This window comes from Platalea leucorodia (assembly GCF_965183815.1).
Source record: "Platalea leucorodia genome assembly, chromosome: 9".
Taxonomy (NCBI): Eukaryota; Metazoa; Chordata; class Aves; order Pelecaniformes; family Threskiornithidae; genus Platalea; species Platalea leucorodia.
The window spans coordinates 14,147,116-14,172,857 of record NC_138831.1 but is presented as its reverse complement, the minus strand read 5'-3'; the positions used below and the strand labels follow the sequence as shown (position 1 = coordinate 14,172,857).

The 25,742-nt window shown below is 43.1% G+C and overlaps 1 protein-coding gene across 4 annotated transcripts in view; it reads right to left on the bottom strand.

Moving 5' to 3' along the window:
* ITPR1 (inositol 1,4,5-trisphosphate receptor type 1) overlaps positions 1 to 25,742 on the bottom strand; it is a 186,530-nt gene that overhangs the window by 65,187 nt on the left and 95,601 nt on the right. For all 4 annotated transcript variants that reach the window (XM_082321383.1, XM_082321382.1, XM_082321385.1 and 1 more), the window contains 5 exons: positions 23,211 to 23,331; positions 22,385 to 22,569; positions 21,197 to 21,345; positions 20,111 to 20,222; positions 714 to 846 (listed from right to left, as the gene is read on the bottom strand). In XM_082321383.1, the coding sequence (XP_082177509.1) occupies positions 714 to 846; positions 20,111 to 20,222; positions 21,197 to 21,345; positions 22,385 to 22,569; positions 23,211 to 23,331 (700 nt within the window). The remainder of the gene's footprint in view (positions 1 to 713; positions 847 to 20,110; positions 20,223 to 21,196; positions 21,346 to 22,384; positions 22,570 to 23,210; positions 23,332 to 25,742) is intronic.

Sequence of the window (25,742 nt, the reverse complement as noted above, 5' to 3'; positions counted from 1 at the left end):
TATTTTGAAGAGGCAAAACCCACTGAACGGTGTTTTGATAAAACATGCTTGACATTACTGACCTTTGTAGCAATGGTCTCAAATTAAATAAACTGCACACCTTATAACTGACTTCAAACTGAATTTTTGCTCATGCTACCCCACAATCTCTCTGTAATACAATTAAATGTTTTTGTTTCAGATATGGTTAATAATCTGATATCCCTATGAGCGCATTTCCCAAATATTACTGCAAATATTAAATTGATCAGGTTTTCTAAGTACATTCATTCAAAGCGAAGTCACAAAATTCAAGCCAACCCAAGACAGTCTCTGGAAAGTATAAAAACCTCTGCCTGCTTAATTTTAGAGTACTTTCTCAAATGCAGTCAGGAGAGAAAAAGAACACTGCTCTCATCTACATGAAGAAAAAGCAGCTGACACGATTAGAGACAGGAGAGCGATGCTCTGCTCAGCCTAAAGTGGAATCCCTCAAGGGGAGTAAAAACACATTGGAGTTTCCAAAACCAGTAGCGACATGCAAGCAGGACTTCTTCCCCATCCATGTGGATAGTTTCTTCTTTTTTGGGATTTCATAGGACAGAACAGTAGGGGAAAAAGTCCAAAAGGGGGAAAAAACCCCCTATTTCACCTGATTTGTCAGGCAGACACAGACACACAGCATCTGGCAGGGCAGATCACACAAACCGCTGATGAGCAGGAGCACGTCCTACCTCCTGCCCCGGCTTTGCTGGCGCCTCCGGCAGACAAGGGGCCATTGCCGAAGGTGGTGAGGCTCTCGCGCCGTCCCGCCGGTCTCACATTGCCGTAGTAACGGTTGACCAAAACTTGCCTGAGTGCCTCACCCTTGATTCAAAGAGGATAATGAAATCACGATGTGAGTTTAATGAATAAATAAACTACTAATATTCAGTAGCAAGGGAACTGCTGTTATCATTAGCCTACTTGCAGCAAAGGGAGGGGGAACCGAAACCCTGGAGATTTGGAAAAAATCCACTGAGCACCTCCGGATGTGCTTGGGCAGGCTGGGACACCAGGGGGTCTCATGGGGCTCAAAAAAAAATTACGTGTTCCCAGCACCATAAACTGCTAGAGTTCAGATTTTGTGCTGAAGCTTTCTAGGCAATTTTATTCTCAAAGAGCTTTTTGTTTTTTTAAATTAAGACCTATTGTCTCAATTTCAAATGTAAAAAAGTGGCATCTGTACAGCACGAACACAAAATGAAGAGAAGGATTAGAGAAAGGGTAACATTAGAAATGGTTTTGTGAGCAAGCAATCCCATCTTCTCAAACCTATCCTATTTTGCCATTTCACCAATGTTGCAGGGGCGCACTCTTTTCTCCCCTCCATCAGCAACCGATGCGATCTAACGCTGCCAGCCGCCGAGCGGAAACCTGAGCGATCCCTGCTGCATCCCAGCTCTTTGCTCCCCGCGTCCCTGCTGGCAGCTGCCCAAGCCGCCCGGTCACGCCGGCAGTCAGCATCCGAGCACATGAGCCCGCGGACACTGCGGGGCACCGGTCCTCAGATAACCCCGACATCCCGGCCCCGGGGAGCAGCCAGCACAGCCGCGCGGAGCACGTGCCGCTGCCATCAGCAGAGGCCAGAGGAGATCAAAACATCTCCCAGGCTGAATGTTAACCTGCGGACCCTGCACTGCTCTCACTTAAGCCTTTACAGGAATTCCCAGTAATTCAGAGAGCCATACAAAAGCTGGTGGTACTGCCAGCAATGGGCAGACACACAAACACCGCAGTTGGATTAACAGATTTTTATAAGGTCTTTATGCAAAAAAGGAAAACTGGTGATTATTTTAACTGGGAGCTACTGTGCTGCTAATGGCAGTGTGCTGTGGTTACAGCAGTACCACCCTGAGAGGGGAGGAAGGGGACTTAAAAAAAAAAGGGGGGGGGGGATCTAGCCAAGAATAATTTCATATTAAAAACCTGTCAGGATGAAGTATTTTGATCTCCCTTCACAAAATAAGTGCTTGACACCGATTTTCAGTTGTATTTCAAATGAAATTAGTTGTCTGACTATAGATTCAAAATATCATTAACTACAAGGTTTAATATTAGCTGTCATGCAAGCGAATACTTTCTAAACTTTCACAAGAGACCTTTAAAGGACAAACAAGTAAATGCAACAATGTAAGTGTGCATTAATTGGCTCATACAAAACTGCCGCAGCCACACTGCTCTTGATACAAAGCTGGCACCCACAAAAGGTACCTTAGAGAAATCTTTATACCCCAAAGCACTGGAAAGACAAAAACCTGTCTGGAAATTACCAGTCCTTTACCAAATTTCAGACATCACTTCCAAACAGAGAAGCTCAACACCTGCCTGCAGCTGGTCAGGGATCGCTGCCCTCCCCACAAGGCTGGTGCTAACGTCAGGACTCCTGCCACCGCCTGCTTCTTGTCACTACAACTCAGCAGATTAAAAATCATTCCTATAGATTATTAGTGTGAAACCTGCAGCACAGGAGCTGCATTTTATGGAATCAGATGGGAATGGGGGAAGCGGCAGGGAGACAAGATGTAAAATAAACATGAAGAGAGCTTTCCAACCAGCTGCTTCCAAAAGTCCCCAAAAAAAGAAAAAAATGCAAGTTACTCTGGAAGCAACAGTAGAAGAAGATGAGCACTTTTCCAAGGGGCATACGCTTCCTATCACCGCTTGGGCCAAATAGTGAACATGTAGGAGAGGCAAGAGACTAAATTCAAAAGCTCAAGCAATTTCTCATCCCAGAGGAGCTACTTTGACTGACAGTGACATGAGAGTGTTTAGTACATGATGTAGTGCTTTAACCATCTTTCTGCTCTCAGTCTGGCAGGTAAGGAAGGCTACATGACAGAACAAGGCTAAGCCAGACAAAAAAAAAAAAAAAAAGAACCCACAAAAACCAACCAAAAAACTTAACTACATCTTCCTTCTACATGTGTACTGATTAGAAAGGCAACTTGATGCCTATAAAAGCCCTATGCCAAAAATCAAGTTACAGTGGAGTTGTCACATTACCTTTTTCCTCTTCTGTTAAACTAACTGGCAGTTGTCATATCAACTGGCATTTAAAACCAGTAATTTTTACTACTTACTACAAAGATAACAACACACATCCAACCACAAGAACTGCTGTTCAGTAAACTCCACCTCCTCCTGAGTTCAGAAGAGTAACTAAAGCTCCTGGGATTGTCTCTAGACTTTCCTTCTGGTCCTGTGGAGCAGAAGGCAACTTCTATTCCATGGTCAAAATAGTTGGGGTCAGTGGAGAGACCTCATCGGGAGCTGCTGCTCCCAGGACAGACCTGCAGCACCTCTGTTGTCTATAGGAGCAGTGTATCCAAAACAGGACAAGTAACCAGAAAATACAAGTGGGAACATGTATCGAGCATTTGTTGTTTCTAGGCTAAAAGCGTGCTGATCCACGGTCTTGGAGGTTTGGCAATCCGCATTCACTAGCATTTCTAATTCTAACTGGGAAGAACAACTTTGTTTCCTACAAAATTATTCAAACCCACTGTGTTAGCTAACAAGAATATGAATATGCGATCAAAGTAGAGGGGAGAAAAAATAAGTGGTATTTAAGAAATGTTATAATTAATTCAGCTGCAATGCTTGGCTCCAGAACAGTTCTTTAACCATCATGTTACTGTTGTACACCACTTTGATGCGTACAGTATGCAAACAAATATCAGATGTTTGGCGGCAATAAGAAAAATCAAATATGCTACCTAGAAAAAAAAACCAACAGCATTCAGTTTCATCTGCATTCACCATCAAGGTAAACTAACAGTAAGTAGTATACAAACATATTGTACATCTATCAGTAAAGCAGATGCAATACACAACTCTGTTTAAGTGATATCAAAAACCTGTTACAATCTTTAAAACAGAGAATCTTTAATAATATTTAAGAGTGAAGCAGTTAGAAGTTGCTGCTATTCTGCTCCCAGCAACAAGAGCAGAACAAATCGAGAAATGTATTGACGACGTTGATTTTGCAGCTTGGCTGCTTATGAAGGGGGAGGTTTGGCCAAAGCAGGCAAACTCCACAAGCACGGATTAATCTATCTCACTTCATAATTGTGTGATCATCACCAAAGGGGACCGCTTTGAAAGTGTGAACAGACTAGACCAGGATCTGAGGTTTAATTCAGAGCAGCCAAGCACTTGCTCCTTCTATTTAATATAAGAGAAGGTGCTCCAACACCCCGTTTTGTAAGCATGGCTGATCTTTTTAGATTTTCCAAGAGACCGACAGCCAGCAGTTAACCACAGAAGTTTCTTGCATGACTTTTGCTTCACTGTTTAAAAGGAAAAGATAGAGGATTAGTTCTGAACATGCTTAACTGCTGTACATACCCTTCTATGATCCTCCAGTTGCCTCTGTGGTAGACTTTGATCAAGCTCCTGCTGTGCATGCAGAAATTTCATTTTAAAGCAGAACAACACTAAAGAGACACTAACATCTTTGCACTCATGGAAAATATTAAGGGAAGTCACAGCTGAAAGCAAAGGGGGAGATGAGGAAGATCGGCTGACAAGCTATCTAAACAAAACATCTGCCCTCAATTAGCTCTGGCAGTACTTAACCAGCCTGCTCTGCCACCCTCCAGCAGACCACCATGGCATGCACGTATGCCAACACATTCTCGCTGATTTAAAGAAAACACAAAGTGTCTAATTTTACAGTTACCAATAACACACAGAAGTTTTGAAGAACTCAAACCATGCATGCCCATGCGTACATATACACAGACACACACACACACATACAAACACCCCATCCCACTATACGCACACTTCTGGAGGAAGTGTAGGTACGTCGACATATCTGACCATGGTCAGGGAAGCTCTTTTGAGACTGCGGAGGGCCTCTGACAAAACCTGTGGGATTTCCATTCCAATGCCATGGACTTCAGGGGGGGTTCACTAAAAGTCCCTCGGCATGTGCATGTTCCCAAATCAAATCTCTTATTTCAGATATTAATTTTCACGAATGGAACTTCCACTTTGTGAAACTGAAGTACATTGAGTTTTTGCTGCTTTAAAGCATTCTGAAAACGTGTAGGAACAACCACTCTATACAGGGACCCGTCTTAAAACAGGAGCCAGCTCCCAAACATCTCAAAGTCATTCTATGACCACTCAGAGTTCCAGTTTACATTTAAACACTATTCCACAAAAATTACAAATACAAAGGTCTAAACCACCACAAACTACAATTTTTTTCTTCATGATTTCAAAACATATTTATAATCTTCACATTTATATAGCTTAGAGAAGTGACACTGTCCTAGATTTAGACTTCCATGTTGTTTCACTTAGATTTGCACTGGTATAGCACCTAGTTGTACAATCTACCAATGCCATCTCTGGATGTCCCATTAATTTCAAAAGAATTTGAGATTTCATAAATTCCCATGTCTTCATTTCGGCAAATAACCTGTCTTATGCAAACTAATGCTGGGATATCTCATAAGGGAAATCTGCCTACGTGTCCAGTTCACTATAGAGCTGGTAACCTCGAATATGTGAAGTGACGATTAGCTGTTTCACTGTGGCATTTTAAATGGGACACCCAGCTGCTCTGGGATTATGAAGTTTCCACTAACTTCTTCTGACACCTCTCTTTCCTTATCAAAGTTTTTAATTATGTGAGACAAAGGGAAAACCAAATTCTGCATTAGGAGCCAGAGAAACAAGTCTCAGTTTGCTAATGCAGGGGGATTTGAGAGGAGACTTTTCAAACAGTGCCTCCCTTAAAGGCATAAAGGAAATGTCTAAAAGGAACAAAGATTTGGGACTGGTGTACATGGTTTTTTATCGTTTCAGACTATCCCACTGATGCTGTATTGGATTAAACCGCTTCAACAAATCTACTTATTTACCACGCAGGAACACACACTTCACAGGTTTTTTTACCAACAAGACACTCCACCAGGACTACTTCAAAACACCAATATTTGCCTGTTGTACAAATATAGGTGGGTGACACACCTCTACAGAGCTTTCCGTTTCTGGAGGTTGCGGCAGCTAGTTGAAAGTAAAATGCAGAAAAATTAGTCATTCTTCAAGAATCTTTCATCCCAACAGAAATCTAGTGGTCAACACTTAGGGGAAGGGAGGTAGCAAAGCACTTGACTTAGCTGAATCATCACAAATGAGTTACAGCCATAATTACTGTTTACACCCTCCCTCCCACCCAGCTCCTAAAAGGGCTACATTTTGAAAATTTAGCAGGTATCCTTTGAACATCCCAAACTACTTTGCATGAACACAGAGGCACAAGCAAAAAGCTTTAGTTGCAGGTGCACACAGGTCTGCAATGCAGAAATGCACTTTTGGGCAGCCTGCTCGGACCGCGCACCCGGAACCTGCGACTCGCAGAGGGCGAAGGCAGCAAGCCCATCCCTCGCGGGGAGGAGGAGGAGGAGGAAGCCAGGGCTGCAAGTCACAGAAAGGCAGCAGACTTGTTAGTTTTAAAAAAAACGCTCTCAGTGGATTCTCATCTATAAACATACTTCTCCTGACATAAAAGATACGTGATACAGCACCAAACACAAGCAATGAAATAAGAGGCTCAACGGTGACAGCTTTTCAAATTTAAAATGCTGATCATCACATTGAAACAGATGAAGATGAGCAACTTTTATCTCGTAGAGCTTAGACATACAACAGAGACCTAAACATTCAAACGAAACTGCCTACTAAATCTTGGGTAAATTGATTTAACTTCTCAGGAACAGACACTAAGAAATAAGACAAGGACGATACAGTAATACTAAATTAAGTCAGCCACTCATTGCCCATGTCTGCCTAGAGGACACATGAACTAGACAGACAAACTAGACAGACAAATCAAGCACAGGCTGAGAGAGCGACCGTCGTATTTTAACCCGATACCCGCTGCAGCCTAGGAAATGCACAGCAAAGGAAGGCGATGAGATCCAGAAGTCTAAATATGGAGACACTCCGCTTCCCAGGAACCGGAGCCAGGGGAGCAAGCGCTTCCGCTGCCGGTGCTCCATGGGCAGGGGCTCCTTGGCCAGGAAGAACTGTTCTCCGTTCTCCTAATGGACTTTCCTCCTGGCTAATTCACACGGCCTTTGGTACACCGTTTCCTTGCATTGTCACCACTCTTGGAAACTTCACAAGCATGCAAACCATTTCGCTCTTGGCCAGGTTGAAGCAGGGAGTATTTAAACCAGAGGACCAAAAGTTAACAGGAAGAACATCATTTATGCAGAGGAACACACAGTTCCTGCACAGCCCGCTTTGGACACCCTTGCTGCTCGTCGGCTGGACACTGGAAACGCCGTATCAAGTCATTAGGGAGTCTGGGCACATTGTTCTGATTGCAGACACCGTCTGCACAACTTGCTTCAGAGCAAAGCAAAAAATTCCTCCTTTCTTAAGTCGTCAACAGCAGCAAGGAAATTGTGCATATTCCCCTGTAAGGGAAATTAGGTACCTTCCTTTCAGGGAAAAGGAGACAGAAGCTGTCAGGTCAAGTGGACACCACTGCCACGAGATAATGTACTAGACTTTGGATTTCAATGAAAGCTTCCTTATTCCTGGGCTTATACCATGACCCCAAATTCATCAAACATATGTGTACATTTTAGGGCTGAAAACGAGCACAGACGAAGAATCAGCATGAAATTAGTTTGATCTTTCCAACTTAAATTGGAGAAGGAAAAAGTACATATTCTAGCTAGCAAATTCCTGTGCCTTCCCACTGTAGCGCAGACAGCATGTATAAATAGATCAGCATGTCTGAACCAGCCCCACAAACTCATCTGCAAGCAAAAGCTACTGCCCTTGGCAATGCTCAGCTGGATCATTCCAAATAAGCAGAGTCTTCAGCAATCTTTCAGTAAGAATATAAACTCCAAATACTGGAATTGTTATTGTTAGAGTCCAAATGGGTTAAAATACCAAAGAATTACTGAGGTGTAGTTATTGTGCTTCACTTTGCACTATACTGTGTGCTGCAACAGCAAAGTATCTACTTATGCTTTACAAGAAGGATCGAATAGGGTGGGAGAGTAGACTGAAGTAGTAATTTTGCTAGATTTCTTGTGCTTCTGTATACCTCAGCTCTCCACCTAGAAGAAAAGTGATTGTTTGAGGGACAGGGGCAAGTTTGTGGAATACCGAACACTGGGCAGGTGAGTGCCACGGACACAGTAGCCCGCTTTTAAACTGGAACGTAGTGGGTGGCAGGCTCAAAGAGGAGTACAACACCTTTATTTTTTTGCTAGCAGTAGCAAAAGTTCCTTTCAACTTGCTGTGCAAAAACCCCTCTTCCTTTGAAGTTTCCATTCCCGCAAGGCTGGCAAATAAACCACTCATCATTAGCTGTAACAGGAGAATTACAATTTCTTTGACCTGCTGGTGACCGTAATGCTTCTAGCATCCATTTCCCCAACGCAGACTACGTGTGTTTCCCAGAATGGTCTTTATCTGACTCAACAGTGGATGTATCCACCTCAAAAACCACCAAAGCAAGTGACAGGTCAAGTGTGAACTCATTACATCTCAACTTATGAGATATGGAAGAGGTTTCAGTCCTTTTCCTTTATGGTTTTGAGGAACGTGTGAAAGTTGTATTTTCATTTGCTTTCAAAATAACAATCAAGACGAAAGTCGTCTAATCCTGTCTTTCACAGAAAATTCAAACAACTAGCACTGTGGATAATAAAGCAGAAAGAGTTTGAGGAAATGCAGAAATATTTTCATTCAGGCTAAAGCCTCAGGATTGCTTTTCTCAATATTTCTTTTTAAACTCAACTCTGTAGTAAACATCCAGAACACTGAGCGCTGAAAAGGCTTGAAATGCATTTAAAAGGCAGTTGGAGATTCCTGTTCACATAGACTGGGTATCCTCCAGATAGTGGCTTCAGCAAAACAGGATGGAAAACATCTCATATTGTAATGTTACAAATGGGTGGGAAATAATCTTATCAGAAAAACCTGCGTGTTTGTGTGAGCACACACACGTGAACACTTTCAAAAACCTGATCCTTCTCTCTTCAGCCTCACCAAACTTTGGAATTGTGAAACTTAATGGACAAACCAGCACACTTACAAGCACAAACCTCCTCTGCTTCAGGCCATCTCTGAGTTCAAAGGATAGAGAGGTGACAAGCCTCAGACTGCTTAACTTCCACAGGCTGATGCCATTTTCCAAACTACCACACATCTCCTTTAGGTCTTTTTCCAAACATCCCTCTAAATCAGATAGGAAGGTGACTGGCTGGTTCAAGGCAACAGTAAACTGACACCTGTCCTGGGAGGTCTTCAAGATCAACACTGAGCATTTTGAAGCAGCATAGTCAAGCTAAATTGATTTGGCTCGGTAGAGAAGCAATGGTGAGAACCGAGATGCCCTGTGCTCTGCAGGAAGTCGGGTTACATTACCAAGCGGTCCCTTCTGGTCCTGAAATCTGTGAATTCAGGAACCAGCCCAACTCCATGCATATGGCATCTAATTATCGGGGTGGCAGGGGGAGAGATTTGGCATAGAGAGGAAATAGAAAGGGGAAAAACACAACTACAGAGTCAGTCAGCCAAAGATCGCATTAAGCTTTTGATATTTTGCATCTGGTTGTATATCCAGATGCAAAGAACTACAGTGAAGATCTCAGATATACATTATTCTGAAAACATTGCCTTCTGCTTCCTCTGCCTCACCTCTTGCATTACCATCTCCTGCATCAGCTGGAGTTCCAGCGGGACTGGTTGTTTAGACACAGTCCTGGAAGTCCCTTTCCACTTTTTCCTCCCTTTTCTGAATTCCTCCTCTTTTCTCTCTGAAATACATTCAGTATAGCTCTTACTTGAAAGACACACAGCAAAAGCACCAGCTAGTCTGATTCCTGACAACTGACTAGAGCACAAATTACGTTGCTGTCCTTCGTAATTCTTCAGTAATACCAGAAAGCTCCACGTAGGTTACCTGCTTGCCAAGTCTCCTTTGAAAGGCCAATACTGTTACCTTGTAGAACCGAGAAAAAAAAATTGGAAAGCAAATTTCTAGCCTCTGCAGATGATACGTAGGTGTGTGTCAAACATGCATTTGACTTGCTATGGATAAGTTTCAGGGCAGAGGGGAATAATTGGTAACCGAGAACACTGAACTGCTTTGATAAACTTCCCACGTTACAGTTTACCATTGTAACAGACCTGCACCAAAGCTGCTGAGCGCTGTATGTTTAGTGATGGAGGATCTCACGTCTGCATAAATCAAGGGGTAGCGCAAGATGTGAAGCAGCACCTTGTCCTGGCACAGGCTCCTCTGAGCCACCCAGCTCTCCCAGCCCTTACAGAAGACATGCAGGATTTATGGGGGGCAGAGGCAGCCCCCCAGCTCCCACACGCACGTGATGGAGCTGCAACCACACGCTTACACCTCCTCGCCTCGCTGCTGCGGCGCACACCCACATCAGGGACACGGCTAAACACCCCCCCTCCTTATCTCAGTGAATTTGCAGAGACTTTGTGCGCTGCCAGACAACGAGGTGGGAAATTTGGCATAAGGGCTGTCAGTGCCTGCGCTGAAAGGTCACTGAGATCTGCCTACAGGAATGCCTTCTCTCATTTTCCAGAGTTCTCAGTTGAGAAAGCATGTTTTACTTGGGCTGGGGCTTTCCTGGAGTTAGAGACCTCAGTCTCTGATACGCCACTGACCTTCCATGGGAGTGCAATCACTTGCTTCTCTTAAATCCTCAATCTTGCAGGTCTTTTACAGTAACTGAATATAGTAAGAACTATCTTTAATACACATTTTACATTAGCAGTTCTAATTAACTAGTCAGATGGTGTAAATATTAAAAAAAAAAAAAAATTGTTACAAATAACTATAAGAAATGTTCCAGTCTCCTTTTCCAAAGAACTCACCAATTCCAGTTCATGCAATAAAAACAGTCCAAAGATTGCAGGATTTCTGAAGGGAAAAAAATATAAGACAGCCCACAAAAATTTATGAGAGCCTGCATTTCCTCTGCTTGAGACATAACAAGTGAAGCACTGTCTAAGTGCAAAATACACAAGAGAAATGACTGTGGAATAAGCCCTCTCTACAAGGAAAATAATTTATAAGTGCATCTCTCCAGCACTTAAGAGGTTAATAAATTTTCCAATTCCAATCAGAAGATGCATAAAACAGCACGTATTTTGCACCTTACTCAACCGTCCTAGTTCATCATTGATAAGAGCACTGAGAAGGTTACTTCAGTCAACCCCTTTGAACTAGGATTTTCAGTTCCCTTTTCACCTACTTGAAACCTCAAGACCAAAGTGAAGAGGTGAAAAAAAAAAAAACAAAAAAAACCACCCAGAACTATATTGAGTGGGTCTGCAGGTGTATTTTGCTGGATACCGTTTTATAAGCTGCATGAAGAAGTGTCATTACTGAATAAAAATAGAAAAACCCCAACAACAACAAAAAAACCCCCGGGGTTTTACTTAATTCAGTTTTTTAACTTCAAATCCTAAAAAGGACTACATAATTGCATGGGAAACTCCGGGTGCTTATAGAGTTTTGCTGTATTTGGTCTTTTTGGTGTTTGCTGGCCACTGCCCAGGGCCCCACCAGCCCCGCAGGGAGGGGGGAAGCAGCAGAGCACCCCCTCTCACCCCAAAAAAACAAAATCCAGATCCAACGGTACGGGACCAGTAGTCACGGGAAGCGTCGGCAGCCCCACAGGCACGGCAGCCCCGGCGCAGCCTGCGGTGACTGTAAACATCTCCACCGCATTTATTGGCAATTACCGCTGAAGGTCACACATCAGCAGCGGGCCTAAATTCCAGGAAAAAAAAGCTCTTCTTATGTAACTGCTGCCTGAGTGCTGGCAGGTGCCCAGCGGAGCAGCTCACTGCAATGTGGCTGGGAGGGGGAAAAAGGGAAAGGAAAAAAAAAAAAAAAAAAAAAAAAAAAAAAAAAAAAAAAGTAGGACATCTCCCAGCCACATTCAGCATCCTGAGCATGCCACCTGCAGGTCAGCACTAACACTTCTCTCCTTTTTAGGCCATAAAATATTAATGTGTTTCTCTAGGACATAGGCGTTTTAGTGTCCAAGACTCACACTGCAGGTGGAAACTGGGCCACGCTGTCCCCCAACGCCTATCTGGACCCAGGAGAGTGGACGGGAACGTCTCTTTGCAAACAGAAATGCCTCAGCGTTTCAGGAGCTGTGCTGCCTGAGCTGTCCTGGACCACAGGGAACCCACGGTGGAGCTCACCATCTCAACTTCAGTTGGGAAACACCACAAAATCTGCATTTGTATCATGGACGGACTTTTTAGTGGGTTGGGGATTAAATTAAAAGTAAATTAAGCCGTTGTGTCTAATTACAACTGAGGTTTAGTTATCACTGTTGTGTGAAGATTCACACTTGATGGCACTTGAGGCAAATTCAGCTTGGTCCTGAACCTCTTCTCTGAGAGACCAGCATTGTCAACAGCTCCATCAAGAACAGGATTACAGCAGTTCCAGCCCAGCAAGGAGTCGATCAAGAGATACTCAGCCCAAGGGCTTTCACAGGCAACGCGCCAGTGCCCTGCCCTGGGGATTTCTACTTTCTTTATGACTTGAGAAACCTGCACAGAGCCAATGCTAAGACCACCCTGTTTAGCTCTTCAGCTCAAGTCAGACCCCTTCAGCTCCTAATGCCCACCCGATGCTCTGGGAGAGCCCGTGGAGCCAGAGGAACAGGAGTCTCGCTGCAAACTGGAAGACAAGCTCTGAGCACACAGCTCCCCAAGATCAGGACAAAACCCAACACAGCCATGTTGCAAGTAAGGTGCAAATAAGGTGCAAAATGGTTTATAGTTTCCGATGGTTTTGGTCTTCTAGCAAAACAAATTGTGCTTTTCATCCCTCTTTCAAGATACCTTTTCTGCTCTTTATTTTAATACCGGTCTCACGCAGCCCCTATCCCAAAGGTTTGTGCACCTTTACAAGTTTACAGGAACCTGCGTGTTTTGGAAATACTGCAAGATGACTCTCATTCTTAGTGCATCCTAATTTCTGTCCCCAGAAGAAAAACCTTTTGCACTAATCCTGCCACAACAGCGGATGCTGCAGAGTTCAAAAAAAATGTCTACAAGAGCTTAAAGGTGCTATCACCATATTTCTGCCAGACCAGATCACAGTCCTCAGACTACAGTAACAGATGTTGAAAACAAACACCACACTACACCGCTTCTCCTTGGAAAAGGACAGTTCCTTCCGGTCCCTCATTTCCAACAAAAAGGGAATTCCAGATAAACCCCTCAATAGAAGGCACGGGAACTAGGCCAACAGCATTAAACCGTACTATCCCCCCCTTCATTTCCACACCACCTCTCCAGCACTGCAAATACTCCAGCAACCCCAATGGCTCAGCCCGGCATTCGCAGGGGGGGCTGCCGACCTCGCGCTCAGGTCGCTGCGTTCACCATCCTTCCTGTTCTGCAGGGGATTTCCTACCATCGAGGTGAATTCCAGCATTATTCACCCACTTAAAAGGGCACTCCCTTTCTTCACTCGCAAAAATGTTAAGGGGGACCGGAACGCCGATTTTCTATCATGACTTTTGATAAGAAGCGCATGGACCTCCTTGCATTTTATTATTTGGATTTTTATCTTTATTATTTGGACCCACCACTCACTGAAATTACCTTGCAGTAAGCAACTAAGATATATAAATCTATCTATGTCTACAATCACATAAATACTATGAAATCATGCCATAAGATGGTTACTTGAATAGAATTTTACCCTGAGGGAATAATAAGCATTTCGGCTGATCAGAAAAATTAAATTGTGCAGAATTCAACAGAAAGGAAAGTTAATAATTTTACTAATAATAGAGATTTCTGTATTCTTTGCCCTAAATGTTTACAGTTTCCAGGGCTGACGGGGGGAGGCAGGAGGAAACCCCAGGATTTCTGTTGAGACTTGTCAGTGGTTCAAAGCCCTGTCCCAAGCCCTTTCTATAAGCAGCCAGCACTCGTTGCCGATAGTAATAAACACACCTGCTCCCTCCACACAGTCGCTTCATCAAGGAGCAATAAAGTTCCTCCTGTGCAGCCTCCAGACCAAATCCTAAATTGCTCTGCACACTCTGGCTGATTTATTGCAGGCAAAGACAGCACATTACAGCCAGAAACTGAAGGGGAAAGAGTTTCATATTATTATTTAATTTGCAATTAAACAATTCAAGTTTGTCTGAAGTTTCTCCAAGATAAAATTACATATATATATATATATATATATATATATATATATATATACACGCTACTCTAGGAAGCTGCAGCGCCACGTAATCTAAGGGGTCTAGCGCCTGACAGAAGCGTTAATGTGCTACAGATTAACTTTTCAAAAACAGAGCACGCTGCTGGTGCATACTCCCCAGGTAAGGGGGGGAAGAAATCTTGGTTTATAGAAGAGAGAGAGAAAATAATTACACCAGAGGTTAGGCACTGCAGTACCTCTGTAACTAGGTAATACTAGAAGTTTGGTGTGAAGGTTGGAGACACACCTGAGATGTCTCATACTTGCACGGTTCAGAGGTGACGGCAGTGCAGTAAATGGACTTGTGCCACACGACCTGCTGTCCTTCAGACCAAAATCAGACTCACTCTCTGCAAACATCCTACCCATCAGCTATCTTCTACACATGCTAACAGGAAGGGCACGCTAACAGTAGAAAACTTCCATCAACGAACAGGAGGGTGAATACTCCGAGCAGCTCTAGCTGGGGATCTTCTGATAAAGAGCTTTTTGTTGAAGCTGAAACTGGTGATGGGAAAGGCATCTCAGACCCTGGCCGGACCTCCTGCTCCAGCCTGGAGAGGGGACCCCCGCGCACACCAGGATGACGGCGACGGCACCGACCTGCAGCACAGCAGGGGCCTGAGCATCCCAACCAGATGCTAGGCTGAAAACAAACCGAAAAAGCCACAAATCCAGTTTGTTCTCATGAGGAATTCTGGTCCTTCCCTCCCCTAAAAGCCCTGCTGAATGGAAAAGACCCTCCAACCCAATCCTGGGCGATGCGTACGCTTTTTGGTCTACTTTTGTGACAAACAGTTTGGATTTCGAATCCCTTTCAACAGGCAAGGTCCCCAAATATTATTTGGTTTTCAGAATGAAGTTCACCCAGGTGAATTCCGCTGATCAACATCAAATTCATCACTGATCAACATCAAAATTAACAAGTTCTACAGAAAGCAATTTATGGAGTATTTAATTATCTACTCTATTGAATAAAGAGCAGTAACATTTTAAGTGTTTTAAGTGGTTGAATTTTGTTCCAACTAAAAGGTTGGCTTGGGAGAGAACGCAGGAAACAAAGCACAGAGAGGAAAATATTTCTGTTTTCCTGGTATTTCAGTAAAATAAGGTGCCAGTCAATCACTTTCTCAGTATTACACATTTATGCAAAAAGAATCTCAAATTTAGCACCCACACGTGGGTTTTTTTTAGCTGGATGAGGAAGTTGCAGCAGCAGAGACAGCTCAGCTCCTTCCTCCACCCCGGGCGCCGGTGCCTGAACCAGACGCACCGCTTTTAAAAGTCCTTAGAAAGCTTAATTTCAGTTAAACTGAAAGTTCTCACTCAAATATGGCTTTTCCACCCATAAAAGAGCTACATACAGCATAAACAGAGCCCGGGCTGTTGCACTGCCAACTGAAGGTACGTTTTTGATGGTAGGAAGCTTTTCACACAGAAATAGCTTCAAAAGTCAGTAATTTTCATAGGGTTACACCACATTGCTTTCACAACACATCCGAACGTTTTACATGGCTTTATACATGAAACCTTGACTAAGAAGCAACAGGAAGGCCAGCGAGATGCTTTGATGAGCTGCATGACTGTCACCTTTTTCGGTAAAGCCAGCAGTACAGTTTCTGCACAAGGACCCAGCCCTCTGCAGTCGCGCCTGCACCCAGCTACACCGTGCCCTGGGACGTGAGTAATGGCTCTCGCGAGTCAGCAAGTGGAGACGCCTCATTCAGGGTCTTCTCCAGCTGGCTTTTGGCACGTTCTTCCGACTTCTGTAGGAACGCCATTAAACCTCAGCTTGAGGAAAGCGCCTGTTCACCGATGACACGGTAATCGTGGCCAGGTGCTAAATGCAGATGTTTTAATGGTACCTGCGGCAGTCGATGCTGCAAAGGCACTCAGATCTGGTCCTAAACTTCATGGGATCTACTATGGTACCAGATGATTGTAGACTGCCTGAAATTGTAACTGCATTTGGACTAATACTCCAAGTAATGACATATGGAATTAGTTACGGGAACTACTTCCACTGTAGACACATGGCAGACTAAAAACTCAACTAATTCACTGACACAGGCATACAAATCGGAAAGCTCAGTGCTGAAGAGACAACAGGACAGATCACAGGGCTACTCATAAAACAAACACCATAGAAACAACACGGTAGAAAATAAAAATTAAAACCTCAGCATTATCCAATTCAATGGTAATCTGCTGGAAAAGAAAGAAGGGGAAGAATTGAAAGCAAGCATTAGTAAGATAAATTACAAATAAATTTCATGTTAGGATCTTATAAATCATTTAACACTTTAATGCTGCAATCCAACATTTTGAGTATTTTACAGTCAGCATGAGTAACATTTGCAAGTGCCGGGATACAGCGGGTTAGGGAACAGACACTGCTGGAAGCGCTGCGCCAGGCAGCTTCGGAGGCAGGATGCGCCCTGGCTTTGTTCCTGTGCCAAGTGACAAACCACGCGGGCTGGCTGACCGAGATCCAAGAACTTCACCCTTGGGCATAAGAGTTGCCACCAGCATGAGCTGTGAGCAGCAGTAGGAATGCAGAGGCTGGATTTCCAGTTTGGGAAGAGAAATGGAGTTTTAAAACCTAAGTCCTGCAGAACTGAGGCTAATCATCTGGTAAGCACCCAGGAAGACGTGTATGAATGACATGTTTCAGCAAAGTAAAAAACTTGGGTCTAGCCTACACTGTCAATGTAGTAAAGTTTTCTGCCTATTAAATATACCACAGTATGCTACCCATCACTGAGCGAACCTGAGCGCGTGCCAAGATGAGGAGTCTTTAGCAATATGTAAAACTTCAAGCCTTCCCACAAGCTTCTGTACATCTGTGTTCTCGCCATGGTATTTGCATGCTGCAGAGGAATCCCAGCTGTTTAATGAAGGCCCTCACTAATGGGAGTGGACAACACTGCATTCTCATTATATTTCTCACCTACAAAAGGGACAAGCACACGGGCCAGAAGGATATGGCATTTGTATTATTTGTGCTGGAAGATTAAGTGTGAGAGAAGGAGTACAATCTTTTTTATAAATCAGATTGTTCCAGCAAGCACCACATGGTATTACAGCAAAATCACACGCTATGCCAAAACTTCCATGGCGCTCTGCTGCTGAACACTATTTTGAAGTGACTGCTGTCAATTCTGTGAGCATCTGACCTACAAGCAATATTGCTTGTAGGTGATCAATATTGCTTGCGTGATCAATATGCTGGTCACAAGAATAAGTTTTGCCATCTTTATGTATGTAGGGACTCCTGTATTTAGAATGGATGCATAAGGGTTTTTTCCTTTTTTTTTTTTTACACTCCAGGATGACTTTAAAAACAAAAGGTATTGCCTTTTAAGTGGTGACTAAATACAGTTATATGAGTCACAAGGGAGAATAAATACGATTGCACTTCTTACAGCCAGACAGTAAAAGCTGTTCTACTACTACTAGCAGTCTATCTGGAAGCAATCAGCTGCTTTTTCATATTCGGAAATCCACTTCACATGCAAGCATATTCTTATCTTGCATTACGTAACTGATCTACTGTTTCAGAAATTAATGCATTTTCTACACTTTGAAGATTTTTCAGAATCTTGTGGGGTTCTCCATGGTCTGAATGGTGCAAGTTATGTTAACTGCATCTTCTAGAAATATGGCTTCACCTGAGTTGGCCAAATGAAGCCTAAGGAACTCCTGTAAATGAATTTCCATTTAGAAGAATCTCCGAGTGGCATACTGCATTTAAAAGAAAAAAAAAACAAACAAACAACAACAAAAAACCTAAAACCTCAAAGCTGTCATTTGGGTTTTGCTGGTGTATAGTATATATAGTATATATCATACACCCTCTCTATTACTTAAGGAGACCTTTGACAGTCTCTCTCGGCTGTTTTTAACAGAAGAATGTACACTGGTGTGTTAAGAAAGCGTAAAACCAAATCTATGGTTCTGAATCTTTTACATCGCCAGCTTTGGGCAACAGGAAATATCAGCACTCTACACTTGCTGAAGAGGATCATCTAGCCCAACTCCCTTTTGTAGGCGCAGACTAACTTCTGCAGGCTACAACCAGTCCCCTTCCAGATCAGACTTGTACTATATCGCACATGTCTTAGTAAAGGGACCTTGAGGAGAGGACAGGTCGTCTCCACAGGGCTTCATCTTGTGCTGTTATGACCCAGCACAAGATACTGTCACTTCAGCGGAAAAGGACAGTGTGTTGAAAGCGGGTTGAAACCTGCAGTTGCCGCCCTTCCCTACATACCCTGCTCCCCTTCTCATCCCACATTTAAATGCTTCTTTCTTGCAGTTGATTAGGGCATTCCCCCCAAGTCAATGAGTTTAATGAAAAATACTGTGACTGGAAAGTGAAAAAAAAATCCTTAAGTAGGACTGCAGGTCTGGAGCAAAGCAGCAGCAGCGGCCGGGAGGTGGGCTGGACCTCTGGCAGCCAAGGGGTAGTAAGAGCACGTGGGAAGAGCGTTCCCTGACAGGGCAGGGAGCACAGCACCGGCCATCCCTGCCCTTCGGGCATTTTCCTAGGAGTCTCCCGCTCACTCACGGCTCTGCTGTGTGCTCAGCTGGGTGTGCTCGGGTAACAGCCCACACGCGTGCACGTGCACACCCACATGCACATTGCATTCTCGCTCCATTTGCTCTCCCTCCTCCAGGTCTCTCTGCTCTGGAATGCGAGCGCCTGCCTCTTGCTGGACTGGCAACAGAGCAGTATGTTCTGCTCCTGCATCCTCCTCATTTCCAGCTAGGCTAGCCAAAGCAGGGGTCGCGTGCGGCATCCCAGCTGGCCCAATGATGCTACGGGTTCCTCTGCGTTCCGAGCATCTCCCTCCCTTGAGGCTGCAGCTATAGCTACAGTGATGAACAATTATTATTATTATTATTATTATTATTATTATTATTATTATTATTATTATTAAACTGTCTTACCTCTAAAGCTTTTGCCTTTTTGTGTTGTGAATCTAGCACTATGCAACAACTTTAAACCCTACTGCAAGTGAGAATTGGATATGAGATACCATCTGCTCCCGGGCATGGACTCCCCATTGCAGTGAGCATCCTTCCACATCACTGCTTCCCCCAGTCCCAACTGGCAATTCTCAATTGCTCATAAGCACGTTCACTGGGAGGGTATATTGCTCTGTATGTCTACCATGTGGCATGGTAATAACCATGGTTGCTTAAAAATGCATGAGATAGATACCTTCGACTAGGATTTCGAGATTGACTGTAGGAATGCCTAGATACACAAACATATATGCATACACACACTCTTCTGATGCAAATAGAGAACAGGTCTGTACCTACAGAAAAACGTTCTTCTCAACAAGACAAAGGAGTTGTATGTAGGAAAGGGGAAGAAAAAAAAATATGGGTGGGTGTACAGACAGTTTCCATCTATAACTCACAAGATGACAACTCAGATGTATATAAATTAAACTACAGAATATCGTCTTGTTGCAAGGTTATGTGACCTGATGAAGAGTCACCTAGACCCAGAGAGCAGATAAAGAGGTTATATCCTTCATAAAGAGGTAACAAAATTAGATATTTTTACAGTGCCAGCAACTGCAGGAATTAGACTTAAACTTGCAAGTCTAAAGTAGAAAAGCAACAGAAACGAGCTTACCTTTCAAATTATATTTGAAGTTATTAGTTGAAATGTTTTGTTCCTGATCCAATACAGAAGTGCTTACACATATAAAACACAGCTTGAAAGAGCAAGAATTTTATTTTCCTTTACTGAATAATAAAGACAGTGTTTAACACAGAATGATGAACTGTAAATTACGTTACCTTTTCTCCATAGCCTCTATCTTTGGTCATCATTTCCCTGAGCGTCTGTAATACTTTAATACATAGTTTCTCCTCATTCTCCTCTAGCAGCTGTTTAGTATGCTTTATTAACCTGAAAATAACCAATCAATCACAGCTCGTTTTAGTACTAGTATTCTAAAATGGGATAAGATATACGTGGCTATCTTACTTAATTGGTTTAAGCTGCAAACAAGTTTTATTATCATACCATTATACAACCACCTTGGGAACATTCTCTCAATAGTGACACTGAACCAGCTACCACGGGCTTTGGTGAAGCTGTGAAGGAAACTGCATCCCCCCAGCAGGAGGGCAGCCAGATAAAACCATCTGACTACAGGCAGAAAGGAACCAGGGGAGGGGGCAGTGGGATTTAGGACTTGCTGGTCCTCCAGAACAAACACGTAACAGTAAGAAAGAAAACTATTCCACATCCTACTTTGCTAAAAAAAATATACTGAGAGTCCTGGATAGCACAATTAGAAATCCATCCTACCCAGCACTTGTTTGTTACTCTGGTACCTAGTTTCCATAAACTCTTTGTAATCCACCCCTCCAGGAGGTGATCTGAGAAGCTGGCTTCTGCTCTGAATTGCCCTCTAAATGACCTTGTAATCTTTCCTTTTCCTTCCCTCCAAATCTGGGAGGCATCTGCATTGGGTGATGCACATGATAACAACCGATTCTGACATACGTACCACGCGCTAAGCGCTACAAGATCAAGTACCTTGCAAACATTACTAGGGTTGAAGGCAGGGACAGAATAACAGGGATTAGCTCATAGTTTTTTACTTGTTTATACTACTGTTTATGACACTTCTATCCTGCAGGAATGCCAGAAATTTTTAAGCATTAGCTGTGAGAGCACGTCAAGCAGTCTTTCCCCATCCCCAAGAGCTTCCCCCTTCCCCCCGCCAAGGACAAATCGCATTTATCATATAATGAAATACTCTGCTTTACATAAAGCTGGGCAAGATGGCACCGTTCCATAGGGCATGGGAAAACTGGGAAAAAGCAAAACATAACAAAAACCCTCCCAACAAGCCAGACTTCAGGACAACTTACTTGCAAATGAAACCTCCACTTTCACATTTCCTCCTTGCATCTGTGTTCTCTGGGAAGAGCAGTTCAGGCCTGTGAAGCACATCTACCAGTACTGATAACTCTGCCTGGACAAGAGGACGTAGGCGATCCTCTAAAGCTGATACTATGTCCTAGAATATAACCATATCAAGACTTTAAACAAACACTAAATACATATAAATGTATATGCAAATTAATTTTACAAACCGCAAAAGAGGGACGGGACAGGACAGTTAGGTCTGTCCTGCCTGGATAAACTAGATCAAAGACCTCAGAGTTTGGTCAGGTAAGACTTTCAGATTTATCATTTAATAGTTGTCTTTAAAAGGGAAGCCCTGATTTCCAGCAGTCCTCCAGATTACTTAGTTCCCCTACCCTCCCCATCTATGTAGGTGCTCTTGTTCATATAGGGGAAAGAGGAAAACGCAGACTCAGAGCTGCACTGAAACTCTGTGATAACAATCAGGTTATTTATGCTTACATGAGCTGACAAAAAAAGTACTACTGTTAAAATGATGAAAAAAATAAAATTCTTCCCCTTTTCATCAATGTTTGGAAAGCTGTAGCTACCTTAAAATGAAACCACATTTATCCTAATACTTAAACAAGCAGAAAATACTGAGATACCTCTGAAGCCAGAGAGGAAGTTTAATCAAATTGAAACGGACAAATAGACAGGAATGGATAAAGAGGGAGAAGCTATTTAAATGAGAATGGGTTGGGCAGTGTTTTTACATTACGTAATATACATTTATGTAAAGTTAGTTAGAACTGTTTGCCAAAAAAAGCTTTTGGCCAGAGAATGAATCTTCAAATGATAAAGGCATCATCATGATGAAAAAGTCCTGTCTTATCAAAGAAATATTACTAATGGTAGAACAAGAATACTTTAAGTACGACTAGCTTCAAATATCAACATCTCCTAGAGTGAGTACTACTATACCCATTAGCCGTGCACATTCAACTACGTGTCTTGATACAATGGTTTACATTTGATTTTACATACAGTAGTACAGTATTATTATATTCAGCATCAGCTAACTTGATTACCATGTGGCATTTTGACTAGTTAATTCATTCCCAAATGTCTTCCGATTTAGTAAATTCCTCCTTTTGTGTAGGCATGCAAGTAAGTGCTTATCAAAGGAGGAAGGGGTGCTGTGTAGTCACCTGTAATCTTTCAATTATGTTTCGATAATCCCTGGAGGCAGCGAGCACCGAATCTCTGCGGGCAGCATTCCTTGCAGTCATTCGCCAGTTCATTGCAGTCTTCTGCACAATGTTATGAGATTTCAGGAAGAGATTGTTGACCTGACTGTCCAAGTCTACAGGAATTGCAATTGCACGGCTTTTTGCTGCAACAAGCAGAAGTTATTAAGAATTGACTCCTTCAGCCAATGTATTACAACCAATGCAAGAACAAGACAAACTCTACTTGCAATTCCTTCTGCGATCTCCTTCGTGTCCACTTTAAACAATGCAATGCTCAGTCCCTGTGTAATGGGTCAGACCTCTCTGTAGCATTACGTTTAAAGGCTTTCACACCTCAGAGCTGTTTACTGTCTTCAAAGTGTGGGAATAGGAATCTGTCCTTACACACACACTCCCAACATCTCACACTAACACACATGTACACCTATCCAACAGAATTTGGCCTCATGGCCAGTACAAGTTACTCTTCTTGCTACTAAAAGTGGAACAAATTACTGCGAGGAGTGGCACAGAACTATTTCCCTGCTGCAGATCAACAGGACTGCAGAGAGTTTTGAGGTTAAACAGAGAAAGCACTTCACGTTACAGTGACAACACCTATTGCTCAACCATGACAATATATCAGCGTAACTCTGGCTTTGTACTATGCCTTGGCTCTAAGTTTTCTGCAAGTGGCACCTGCGGGAAGTAGAATGCAGTTTCTTTTTGGAAGGATGACATGTAAGCAGCAAATAGTGGATGACCACGTTTGCAGCAGTTAGTTCTGATTACGTCCATTTCTTACCTACATCTGAGAGGACCCGAATGCAGCTTTCCACTGATGCCTTTTGGCTTGGCATTAACCAGTTGCAATGGTACACTCTGAACACGCCTTGCAGTAACTGTACAAACACAGGCTGGCGAGTCTGGAACACAAGGTTAAAGAAAAGAAAATCAAACTCATCACGCCATATTGAGATGTATCAGCATCACCTTGAGGTAACGCCGGTTACCAGCTTCAGCCGTGACTCTCCGCACACCAGTCATTTCTAACTGGTCTGCATCCACTCGTTAGGCAACTTCATGTTGTAGACAGCGTATCTACCACACAATCAGCAACTGAACGGAAAGGGTGGGAACGAAGGCTGGAAGGGAAATATTAAATAGATAGCTTCTAAAGCATAAAGCCTCAAGTAATTGAAGCCTGACTAAGCAAAGGAAATAAGCAGTCATCTTCATCTGTTTAATCAGACTTATCAGCAAACCTGGCATACAGAGCTGCTTCTTTTAGCATTGACCAGTAGCTGACTCAATAGTCCACAGGTAAATGGGACTTTGCTCTTGGCTAAACAACAGCACAGCTCCAGAGTTGAAAACTCATAATTTCCAGTATTATTAGCTGGTATCTAATTTACTGAAGAAACCAGCTGTGTGTTTGTTACTTCAAACACAGGTAGTAGTTAGTGGTAAACACTACAGCTGCTATGGATCAGCCAAAATTAAGGTGTGGTTTTTAGCCCTGTATTTCGCAAGGTAATCTTCCACTATAGATAGGCGAGGTACTCCAACACATACATGCACATGAGCTCTGTTCTTTCATCTTTGCAACATCCCAACAATATCGACCAAAACTCCCTGTTTGGTTTTGTACGGTAATTACTTAGTAGAAGAATTCATTTACTTTGCCTATAGAGGAAAGAGCATTTTAAATATTTCAAATGAACCTACATTGAGATGGAATACCCCATGTCCCTGTGCCCACTAGCTATGTAATGTTTCTATCAGCTAAGTGAACTACACCACAGTGCAAAGCCCACAAGACTTAGGAACCAGTGAAAAAATACCTCTTTTATTCTGGTCAAGATTAATGCCTGTTTGTAAGAAAAAAGCAGAGTTAGATGAAAAAGCCAAATCTATTAGATAATTAAATCTATTAGATCAATTCATCACGTAACACCATTATGAAATGTGCAAAATCAGACTCAAAATTCAAGAACCAAAAATTACTGAGAGGCAAATACCTATTATCCTTTCTAGAAATAAGCCAAACACCAATACCATGGCAGGCAGTAGTATTCTCCAAGGGCACTGAAAATACCTGCATTTTTGGATTTAAGCCACTCATGTATTCCTTTCAGTTCACGTTTAAAGACTGTTCAGTCTTAAAAAGCTTCAAAGATGTTTCATTTGCTTAAACTAGGGCAATAAATCAAATAAGAAATTTACTCCATGTTCCACATGCCTCCAACTACACTTGCAAGGGAAAGCCTTGGGCAGCAGCACCCTGAGGAGGAAAACAGGCTAAACAGTACTTGTTAAAGAGGAAAAGTTTTCGACAGCTGTTCTTTGAAAAGACATATATATGTTCTCCTAATTTTATATTATTTGAACTGCATGACAGATGTACAAGGTGTTCCTTGAACAAGCAGGGCTGGTCCTGACTCAAAGGAGGTACAACTTAAGTCGAACAAGCCGTAACATGAAACGGCATGAGACAAGAAGAGGCTCACATGGGAAGAAACAAGATGACAAGGTGCAGCAGAAAGGACAGGGAGTGACTGAATCCGAAGGCAACGCAAAGGAGAGTGGCAGCAGGCACTCGCCTATGGAGACGGCTGCACCAGATCAGGTAGCAGCGGCTGCAGACTGCCCTGCAGCATCTCAGACAGGAGGGAAAAATCCCACTGGAGGAGTGATGCGCACAGCCAGGTGGTCCAACGGGCTGTACTCCTCAGAGGGGAGAGTCCCCGCTTATGGGCAAGAGTCTTGACAGGCAGAAAAAGGGAGAGAAACAGAGCTTTTAACTTAGAGATGTAGAGGAAAGATGAATCTAGGATAAGACAGAACTATCAAATGAGATGGCAAAAGAGGTGAAATAAGTTACTTCATCCTGCTAGACAGAGGGAGAGATTGAGAAACTAAAGAAAAGCTGCTGACAAATAAAACTAACAGATTGCTAGAATATGATGGTAAGGAAGTGTATTCAAATGCTGTACACTCAGAAATGACAATTAAAAGCATGACAGGGAAGAGAGGAGAAGGGCAGAGCCCCAGGGGACAGGGCTAACGATCTCAATTTCTCATGTTCTTTTGATGAAGTTTTGGAAAAATAGCATGGAGGCTGATACCGCAATAGCGGCTGACGTTTTAAAGTCACACGAGGAGCAAATCAACTGCTGGACTGCTCAGACTTGCATGAGTGAAGACAGAACCCTAATAAAGCTGCTCAGCCCAAACATAGCTGGTGCAGCTCCCTGCACTCTCACAGGCAATGCCCCCAGTTTGGCACTTTAAGAGTATTTGAGCCAATCTCAAATGCAGCTCTGTTGCTTTCAGT